The sequence below is a fragment of the Sinocyclocheilus grahami genome, unplaced genomic scaffold, assembly GCF_001515645.1.
Source record: "Sinocyclocheilus grahami isolate Dianchi unplaced genomic scaffold, SAMN03320097.WGS_v1.1 scaffold162.1, whole genome shotgun sequence".
Taxonomy (NCBI): Eukaryota; Metazoa; Chordata; class Actinopteri; order Cypriniformes; family Cyprinidae; genus Sinocyclocheilus; species Sinocyclocheilus grahami.
The window spans coordinates 1465080-1476477 of NW_015505341.1; the positions used below are offsets into that span (position 1 = coordinate 1465080).

General features: G+C 39.3%; 1 protein-coding gene across 1 annotated transcript in view; it reads right to left on the reverse strand.

Annotated features, from left to right (window-relative positions):
* pard3bb (par-3 family cell polarity regulator beta b) overlaps window positions 1–4735 on the reverse strand; it is a gene marked incomplete at its 5' end in the record, with an annotated part of 318014 nt that extends 313279 nt beyond the window's left edge. The window contains one exon of the mRNA XM_016282603.1: window positions 4622–4735. Coding sequence (XP_016138089.1) covers window positions 4622–4735 — 114 coding nt within the window. The remainder of the gene's footprint in view (window positions 1–4621) is intronic.
* Window positions 4736–11398: the final 6663 nt, after the last annotated feature.

Sequence of the window (11398 nt, forward strand, 5' to 3'; positions counted from 1 at the left end):
CAGTCTGAGTATGGAAGAAATAGTGAGGAGTGAGTTCATGCTTTTATTTAAGTGCATGCACACGTGAAATACAGTCAATTACTGCACAGAATATTCACACCAATTAATGTTCAAGACAGCACCAATGTTTCCTCTTCAAGCACTAAATCCACAGCATCACAAGAAAATAAATCCCAGACTATTTCACCTGCAGTCTGAATTTAATGCAATGGACTTTTTTTAAATTAAAGATTAATCTTTGGTTAGACTACAAAAGTTCGGTCAAGAGCAGTGAGTGTAGGGGTGGGCGATATGGCAAAATATCATATCACGATTTTATATTTTTTTCAGGGAAATCATGATTCACTATTTTAATCACGATTCTTTGTTATGTTGGTCTTACTATTTTGCAAGTTGTCTGAGCAGGACAGCCAAACTAATTTCCCTATTTTAAAAACAAAGCCTTACAAGGTAACAAATTATAAAATAAAAACAAATGGCAGATATTTAGGCCAAAGTGGGCGCAGATAAAAATCTATGTCATTATTTTATCTTTGTTATCAAAAAATAAGAACAAAGATACACATTACAAATACACAATGTACAAATAAAACCAACAGTGCTTTATTTTTCAGGGACATTAGGTGTATTTAGCAGTAGCATTCAAGAAACTGAATGAACAAATAAAATAAAACACTATATACACACACTTAAATTATATTAAGCCTTAAAATTCTGCATAATTAAGGGCGTGGCCACTTGAGTGACAGCTGGATTGCCGCTGCTGTCACCGGCGTTGATTTAGGTGGGCATGGTTTCAGCAACCAGCTCCCACCTCTTTGCCCATTTTCGATTGGCAGATATTTAGGCCAAAGTGGGCGCACAAAAATCTATGTCATTATTTTATCTTTGTTATCAAAAAATAAGAACAAAGATACACATTACAAATACACAATGTACAAATAAAACCAACAGTGCTTTATTTTTCAGGGACATTAGGTGTATTTAGCAGTAGCATTCAAGAAACAGAATGAACACATAAAAAAATAAAACACTATATACACACACTTAAATTATATTAAGCCTTAAAATTCTGCATAATTAAGGGCGTGGCCACTTGAGTGACAGCTGGATTGCCGCTGCTGTCACCGGCGTTGATTTAGGTGGGCATGGTTTCAGCAACCAGCTCCCACCTCTTTGCCCATTTTCGATTACCCGGGAGTGACGCACGGTGACGTGCTGCCAAGATGGCGACGGCCAGCTCCGCCCACTTTGAGCTTCAAAACCATTCCATCAACTGTCCCGAGTGTGTTTCACACTGACCCCTGGCCATCGGGCAGTCCTTATTGTTGAGCCTTGATATGTAAACAGCTTATTATTCTGTGCTGCCTGTTCTCTATATGTGTGGTTCAAAGAGACAGGTTTTCTGTAGTGTACAAGTCAGCAGGCATGATTAAATGCATTGCTTCTTTTTAAAGCATTGATTTAATTAATCTTCAACTGTATTAAATTAACACATAGAATCAACAGTCTCAAATTAAAATATGGTAGCAAAATAGTATTGTTTTTTATAGACATAGTTGGGACCAATTATAGAAGGTCTGAATGCTGAAACACTGGGCACTATTAGGCCCTTTCGCACCGCTTTAGTTCCAGAACTAAAGGTACGGTACTAAAGTACTGGGACGATTTTGCACAAACTATTTCCCAGTATCATTTAAAGGATTGAATTCGCACCGACAGTGTGTACAAGGAAGTGACGTAAGCCAGTCGACAGCGACGTCATTTGTGCGCGGCGTTCAACAACGGAAACAAAGAACTACGTTAACAACAGGAGGATGGAGGACCTGGGACGATTTTGCGCAAACTATTTCCCAGTATCATTTAAAGGATTGAATTCGCACCGACAGTGTGTACAAGGAAGTGACGTAAGCCGGTCGACAGCGACGTCATTTGTGCGCGGCGTTCAACAACGGAAACAAAGAACTACGTTAACAACAGGAGGATGGAGGACGCTGTGATCAGAGCTGTGTTTTTGTTGTGTCTCGCGGGTTTCACAATAATGGACATGGAATGTCGACGTATACGTAAAGCGACTGAAAGAATGGAAAGGAGGACTAAGAATCTCCAACAACAACTGGCAGTGCTACATTTGCTACAAGTGCCTGCACTTCAGCATCCGTCCATCTATCGCTGTTCTCCATACTTGCTAAATAAGTTGACATGCTTACAGTTTGTTTATACAGAGTTTTAAATCATGATGGGTGAGGGCATTTTCATACGCGTTTGGCCAATCAATGTCTACTTACGTCACGATTAGTACCAGTTGTGCTGGTTAGACCCTGCTCTGGAGTAGGAGCTAATTTGGTTCTCGAAAAAGGCAATCCGGTACTAAAATCGCTCCCAGTTCCGGCGGTGCGAACACGCCGAAAAGTGGGTAGTTCCACAATTAGTTCTGGTACTATGAAAAGGTTCCTGCGGTGCGAAAGGCCCTATTATCTCTAAGTTAACAGTCCCACTCATAATCTTTAAATTATGACAATTTTTCATCTTTCATATTCAAATTATTCCTCAGAAATGGGCTGCATTCCCTGTGGCTAAAGCCTATAAAACACTTCCACACTTTGATTATAAAGCGATATCCCAGAAATCATCTTGCTCCGAGAGAGAGAGCATGCAACACATAATGCCTTGTGCCTTCACTTCTATTAATTAGTTTGCAGAAATCAAAAGCTTTGCATCTGATGTCTGAGAGAATTCAATTAAGAGGCAAACGCCCTTTTGTGTTATTGAGTTAGGAGTGGCCACACAGCTCAGTATAATAACCTCCAGTCCATACAGAGAAAGGACAAACTTAATACCCCGAGGGCTCATTGGAGAGACCACTCTTTCCTGAGAGGGTGGTCCAAATGGCCTCCTCTAAAGCAAATGTCAACGATGCGCTTTCCATATGAATCCAGGAACCGTATGCTGTGTTTCCATTATAAATAGAAAATGACCATCATGTCCATAAAAGGTAACAAATACATTACGGTTAAAAAAAATCATCATAACCTCTATAAAACATCACCAAAGTACTTCACATTCAGCAATGTATATTTAACATTTTCTACTTTTTCACAGCACATATATTTGGTGCATATGGCATTGCAACCTAACCTGTGATTTTTCATATTCATGCAATTTTGTTTTCCATAAATTCTCACATTTTTTCACAACTTCTCAACAAATCTTCTCACATTTGTGAGAGTAAATGTGTTCTGGTGTTCTTTCCTGAGCCGTTTTGTTGCTCTGGAATAACTGACATTGCCAACTAATGGCACTATTAACAGTACATCAAATAATATGAAAAGCCAATGCACCCTAGCTAATGTTTTACAGTTTTATTATTTCATTGCTATTGGACCAAACACCTACACACTGAAACTTCTATCTGGCAGATTTCTTTATGAGTTAGGTCAGCGTTCCCTGCACCACTGAAGCTACAGCACCACAGCAAAAGAAATCATAGGTTACCTAGATGTTAGTCTCAGCTTCAGACAGTCACGCCCATGGACCGTTGGCTGAACGTCTGATGCATACGGCACACAAAAGTGGAAACACTTCAGGAGTTTCGAAGTCATCATCGGATTGGTTGAATTATACAGGACTTCTGGGAGACGAGTGTGTCGCGTTCTTTAATGTTCCGCCTGGAAACAAAGATGCCATGGCGCCAAACCCTCTCACGAAAGAAGAAAGCCGTCATGTTTAAAACTGTGACGATGAGCACTTATCAGGATCAACTAAATGCTGGATTCTCAAAAGTATGTGAAATATTTCAAGTTTGCGGCATAAAATCTTTAAAATACGTCCAAGAGTTTTTTACACACCGGTCTGTTATTGTGGCGACATTTCCATACCCCGAAGCGTGACGCTGAAACTAAACGAACTGTGATTGGTTGTTTGACATGTTGGTCAAATGTCCTCATGGGCGGGCCTTGGCCAATGAAAGCTGCCATGAATTCCAGACCTTCAGCCGTCAGTCTGAAGGTCTGGCTACGCAAGACTACCTAGATGTAAACTTCCAGCTTGAATTGAAGGACCGGAAAACCACAACATAAAACAAACACAACACATCTTCTATTGCGTCTTCACTGGCTACAGCCAAAAATAAATATACACCGCAACCTCTGTAATTCTATTCACATAAGAATAACTCATGAACCAGTTGAGTTGTCGTATTAGTCACAAATTATTTATCGAGTTCTTGAGTATGATTAAATTAAATTAAAATCTGATTCATTTACTGAACTATCTGAAAAACATGTTACAAAATCTTACTTTTGTTTGTAGTTAAGACCAATTACAATTTTATAATTTAGGTGGGTGGAGAAAGAACTCCCTGAACACTGAATTCTATAGGAAACACTGAATTAGGTTTAATGTAGGCCTTAATGTTTACTTCAGGCTGTTGAAGATGCAAATTATACTCAAAGCAAACAGCAATGGGCAATTATTGACAATCAGTTTTTATGTTTAAAGGTCTATGATTCAGCAATTCACAATATTTATGACTTTGAGCTTAGCATTATTCTTTAGAGGATGTAACAACATACGTCTTGTAGATCCAATATTAATACCCGACTGTTTCCCTGAGCCTTACCTTGTCCTTGTCCTCTACCAGGTCTGTAAGCACATCATCAGGATCCAGAATTCCCCCATCACAGTACTCAACATGGTGGGTTCGTACCAGGAAATCTCCCTCCTGCGAAACAAGTGTCAGTGTTAATAATCAGCAAGACAATATGTATTGATCTCAGACTTATCGGTTACCCAGGTTTCCCACAGTGATGTCTAAATTGTAACTATTCTTTTAAAAAAAGCATTGACTTGAGCCTGCCCATCAGGGCTAACAATACTCAATGTGTTTGTGCTATCTTTAGAGCAGCATGTATCAGGGCACTCTCATGTACAAGGAGCACAGGACATCTTTCATTACAGTGAACACACAACTCCTATACAACAGACTCTAAAACTCCTCTCCTAGAGGGGGAGTGCCACAAGGCTCTATCATGGGCCCGATTGACTTTTCTGCTTAATGCTGACAAAACACAAAGCAGAAAACATCAACATCCAGGCATCCACAAATCATTAAACCATTGTAAGCTCACAACTGCCACCAACCAGGTCCCAGGGACTGGAGTGATGTAACTCCAAATCTGAGCTCCAAATGACAAATTGATTTTATTCCAAGAAGTTAGGTATAAACAAGGCATCTGCACAACAAACAAAATAAAAATAACTGCTTTATTTATTTAGAAGCAGGGTAGTTAAAATTTCATTTTTGTATTGTAATTTTTATAATTGTTATTTTATTAATCAAAATACAACGCCCACAATATTATATTCAGTGTTGGGCTGCCGAATCTCCGAATGCGTGCATGTTGAGGGGTGAGCTGAGATATAGTACTATAATGTCTTCAGCCATTTGCAACAAAATTAATTTGCAACAAAACTATAAAGTTAAGAATTTATAGTGGAAGGTAAAATAGTAAAAAAAAAAAAATTAATAATAATAATAATAATAATAGTTTATTTAAACGGAATATGAAACGGAACCGGAAAATTTCTAACGATACCCAACCCTATTATGTTGTAATGTCAGCCCTAAATGCACTGAAACTTACCCTCTGATGTTCTGGGACAGACGGATTCTTTTTATTTGCAAGTGAACAGATATCAGACCTTACAATATGAATTTGATTCTGCTTAATGTGAGCTGACCAAGAGATAAATGTCTACACTTACTATACAAATCCTGTTTTATCTTTCTTCAAACATATAGGCTAACAAGCGAGGTAATACTGAATGTATTTTTTGGGGGGGAAAACTATGCTTGAACACCCGTCATAATCATTATCTGTAACTACATAAAAGTATGCTTCAGTGTTATTGCTGTGAAACAGCAGTCTAATTAACGAGTTCATAATCTCAAGCAGGTTTAACATTTGATTAAGTGAGAGGTGAAATCTTCACTTTGAAAAATGCACAAAGAGCACATCACCTTACAAAACATGGATTTTTTTTTATATCACTGTTGTGACATTTGTTATGATTAAGATTTGAGTGTTGTCTATTTGTTAGTCTTTGTGAATTATCAATTCTTGTTAAAAATATTTTCACAACGAAAGTCCTTAGTTGCAGAGAAGCATATTTAAAATAAGATACATTTACCAAAGAAACCTGCTAAGGATTTACATTCAAGAAAATACATAGCATGACAATCAATACTGCAGCAATGAAAAATGGTGCAAACACATATTATCTTCTCCATCTTAACAATGCTGTTCCTGTAGGCATTTAGAGGTGTACTGAGTGAGTTTTCTAAACATACACGTACACCCATCACCCTTTACATACTATTTTATGCCATATATGACTTATTCCTTATTCTGCTGTCTCTATTACGGCATCAGTGTTATGTTAGAGAAATAAAAAAACATTACGAAAAGCTTGTATTTCACTCAAACAATAAAACCATGACATTGGATCCCACATGATCTCATCTCACGCAGTCCATTTGGCATTTGACAGCCAATGCACCCGTTTAATCACAATTTCACCTAAATGAGCCCTGAGCTTTTGAACGCTAGCAGCAATGCAGGGTGAGCCGAAGGCCATGAGAGTGGCAGTTTCTGGCATTCAGCAAAGAGCGACAGTGTGCCAGCCTATGGGAATAATGCTGTATTACATGCCACATTAAGGCCAGCTATTCCCAGCTATGAGACCACTGAATGAGGGTACGAGTGTAGCGGGAGAGCTTGAACACCCGTCATAATCATTATCTGTAACTACATAAAAGTATGCTTCAGTGTTATTGCTGTGAAACAGCAGTCTAATTAACGAGTTCATAATCTCAAGCAGGTTTAACATTTGATTAAGTGAGAGGTGAAATCTTCACTTTGAAAAATGCACAAAGAGCACATCACCTTACAAAACATGGATTTTTTTTTATATCACTGTTGTGACATTTGTTATGATTAAGATTTGAGTGTTGTCTATTTGTTAGTCTTTGTGAATTATCAATTCTTGTTAAAAATATTTTCACAACAAAAGTCCTTAGTTGCAGAGAAGCATATTTAAAATAAGATACATTTACCAAAGAAACCTGCTAAGGATTTACATTCAAGAAAATACATAGCATGACAATCAATACTGCAGCAATGAAAAATGGTGCAAACACATATTATCTTCTCCATCTTAACAATGCTGTTCCTGTAGGCATTTAGAGGTGTACTGAGTGAGTTTTCTAAACATACACGTACACCCATCACCCTTTACATACTATTTTATGCCATATATGACTTATTCCTTATTCTGCTGTCTCTATTACGGCATCAGTGTTATGTTAGAGAAATAAAAAAACATTACGAAAAGCTTGTATTTCACTCAAACAATAAAACCATGACATTGGATTCCACATGATCTCATCTCACGCAGTCCATTTGGCATTTGACAGCCAATGCACCCGTTTAATCACAATTTCACCTAAATGAGCCCTGAGCTTTTGAACGCTAGCAGCAATGCAGGGTGAGCCGAAGGCCATGAGAGTGGCAGTTTCTGGCATTCAGCAAAGAGCGACAGTGTGCCAGCCTATGGGAATAATGCTGTATTACATGCCACATTAAGGCCAGCTATTCCCAGCTATGAGACCACTGAATGAGGGTACGAGTGTAGCGGGAGATAGCGAGGCTGTGGTGTAATGAAACGATGGAAATCTCTGGAACATTTTGCAATTTTTCCCCTGATGACGGTGAGCAGTGGGGCTCCTGCCGTATTTTTACGATTGCTTTTGTTGGTGCAGGGTCCATTACCAAGCCTAACATCATTACCATGCTCATAAACAGTAATGATGATCATGATGGTGATGATAATGATGCAATAAGATGTTGTCCATCTCTGAGAACAATCTTCCACCTCCACACTGCATTCTTGCACTTTCTGCTCAAATATGAAAATACCAATTTTGCCGTGAATTGAATTTAATAAACATGCCATTTTCTGACCCACACCTCATTTTCTGTTATGGAACATAATATAGCCCGAATTAAATTAGTTTTTATATGGTAGCACAAATTAAATTCATATTTTCCTGGGCACAAGGCACAAAGGCCAATATGAAGGGCTGTGTATGTGGGTAATCAGTACTTAAATGAGACTAACAGATAGAGGAAGAGTCCTGAACAGACAGCATGTCTGGACTCTCCAGTCCTACTCCAGCATTGTGTTTGATAAATATCAGCAGCGCTAATACAATAATCAGGAAGCCATACAACATTAATATGGCATATGCAGACACACACACCCTACAAGACTGAAGCACACAGCACTGTCCCCAATATACAAGAAATGACCAACAGCATGTTGACACTACAGATTGACTAGACAAGATGACAAGTTAGCGGGTTGGCTAAAAGAATAGTTGACTATTATAAGAAAGCCCTATGAAATAAGCTGTGGTGTAATGAAACGATGTAAATCTCTGGAACACTTTTTAAATTTTTTCCCCTGAAGAAGGAGAGGTGGGGCTCCACTGCCGTATTTTTACGATTGCTTTTGTTGGTGCAGGGTCCATTACCAAGCCTAACATCATTACCATGCTCATAAACAGTAATGATGATCATGATGGTGATGATAATGATGCAATAAGATGTTGTCCATCTCTGAGAACAATCTTCCACCTCCACACTGCATTCTTGCACTTTCTGCTCAAATATGAAAATACCAATTTTGCCGTGAATTGAATTTAATAAACATGCCATTTTCTGACCCACACCTCATTTTCTGTTATGGAACATAATATAGCCCGAATTAAATGAGTTTTTATATGGTAGCACAAATTAAATTCATATTTTCCTGGGCACAAGGCACAAAGGCCAATATGAAGGGCTGTGTATGTGGGTAATCAGTACTTAAATGAGACTAACAGATAGAGGAAGAGTCCTGAACAGACAGCATGTCTGGACTCTCCAGTCCTACTCCAGCATTGTGTTTGATAAATATCAGCAGCACTAATACAATAATCAGGAAGCCATACAACATTAATATGGCATATGCAGACACACACACCCTACAAGACTGAAGCACACAGCACTGTCCCCAATATACAAGAAATGACCAACAGCATGTTGACACTACAGATTGACTAGACAAGATGACAAGTTAGCGGGTTGGCTAAAAGAATAGTTGACTATTATAAGAAAGCCCTATGAAATAAGCCTGGTTTCATGTCTGACTCCAAGGTTTCTAAGGGCAGCTAGAAGGAGCACAACCAAATAATACCGAATGCAGGAACACACCAAAAAGACTACAGCCATTGGCCAACTAGCGTTCTGTGCATACGAGAGGGGAAATAACTCTCCATACCAGCAGGTGGCAGTAGTCTGTATTCGTCATTCAAAAAAAGGGAAACCGAAAGAGCTAGGACTGCAGATATACCAACCATAAAGCAGTGATTGCTTACCATTTTTACACCAATCTCGCTCACCACAGAATATAGCATATATAGCATATAGCATATAGCAACAACATTCGTAATATAGCAATACTGCTCTCTTGACTACGTGAGTTGCTTGCTTTCGTCACTTTACCGCTTTTCTGCTCCTGCACTGGTTCGCTAAGCTTAACAGCCAATCAAAGTGATCTCGCTCACCGATGGGCTCCACCACTGATTCAACATGCTCAATCGGCCGAAAAAGCCACCAACTGGGGGCAAACATACTGCAAAAACTAAACAGCTCTTGCTTAACAGAACAGTCAAATCGCTAATCATAAAAATTAATTATAAAAAGTTTAGAACAACTATTGACAACTGCACTAACTGACCTATAGTGCAAGCACATTGCATTTTGTTCTGGTGTCCACATACTTTTGTCGAGTGCAGTACATACCATTAAAAACGGTAGTATGTAGTGTATTTTCAGTGATTGTCACTGATCAAATTACCCTTTAGGGGCCGTTCACATATCGCGTCTTTTGCGCGCTCATGTTCGTTATTTCAAATGTAGACACGCGGCAGGTGCGCTCATAATGGAAGCGACGTAGTCGCGACGCACACGCTGTGCAACGCGCTTATTTTTTCCAGGCGCGTCCGCGCCGCATCCAGATAAAAACTTCTAGTCAAGATTACAAGTTAGCGGGTTGGCTAAAAGAATAGTTGACTATTATAAGAAAGCCCTATGAAATAAGCCTGGTTTCATGTCTGACTCCAAGGTTTCTAAGGGCAGCTAGAAGGAGCACAACCAAATAATACCGAATGCAGGAACACACCAAAAAGACTACAGCCATTGGCCAACGTGCATACGAGAGGGGAAATAACTCTCCATACCAGCAGGTGGCAGTAGTCTGTATTCGTCATTCAAAAAAAGGGAAACCGAAAGAGCTAGGACTGCAGATATACCAACCATAAAGCAGTGATTGCTTACCATTTTTACACCAATCTCGCTCACCACAGAATATAGCATATATAGCATATAGCATATAGCAACAACATTCGTAATATAGCAATACTGCTCTCTTGACTACGTGAGTTGCTTGCTTTCGTCACTTTACCGCTTTTCTGCTCCTGCACTGGTTCGCTAAGCTTAACAGCCAATCAAAGTGATCTCGCTCACCGATGGGCTCCACCACTGATTCAACATGCTCAATCGGCCGAAAAAGCCACCAACTGGGGGCAAACATACTGCAAAAACTAAACAGCTCTTGCTTAACAGAACAGTCAAATCGCTAATCATAAAAATTAATTATAAAAAGTTTAGAACAACTATTGACAACTGCACTAACTGACCTATAGTGCAAGCACATTGCGTTTTGTTTTGGTGTCCACATACTTTTGTCGAGTGCAGTACATACCATTAAAAATGGTAGTATGTAGTGTATTTTCAGTGATTGTCACTGATCAAATTACCCTTTAGGGGCCGTTCACATATCGCGTCTTTTGCGCACTCATGTTCGTTATTGCAAATGTAGACACGCGGCAGGTGCGCTCATAATGGAAGCGACGTAGTCGCGACGCACACGCTGTGCAACGCGCTTATTTTTTCCAGGCGCGTCCGCGCCGCATCCAGATAAAAACATTTAAACTTTTCAGAGTGCTGCAAGCGCACCGCAGGTCATGTGACAAGAACCAACCAATCAGCTTCATCCTTTCCCGTAACAACATTGAAAGCTCAGCTAAGATGAAGGAACAGCTGATCATAGCTGTACAGGATAGACATTTTTCAACAGGCCACGAAACAGCCATTATTTAGTTTTTTTTTTAAAAAGGTGCTCTTGTTCGGAAAAAAAAATTGCCTTCGCTCCTCGCTGGCTGTGGTGATTTCATCTAGTGGATCTTGTGTCTCGTGTCGCAAGTTCAATGACGCAGGTAGTGATGATTCTC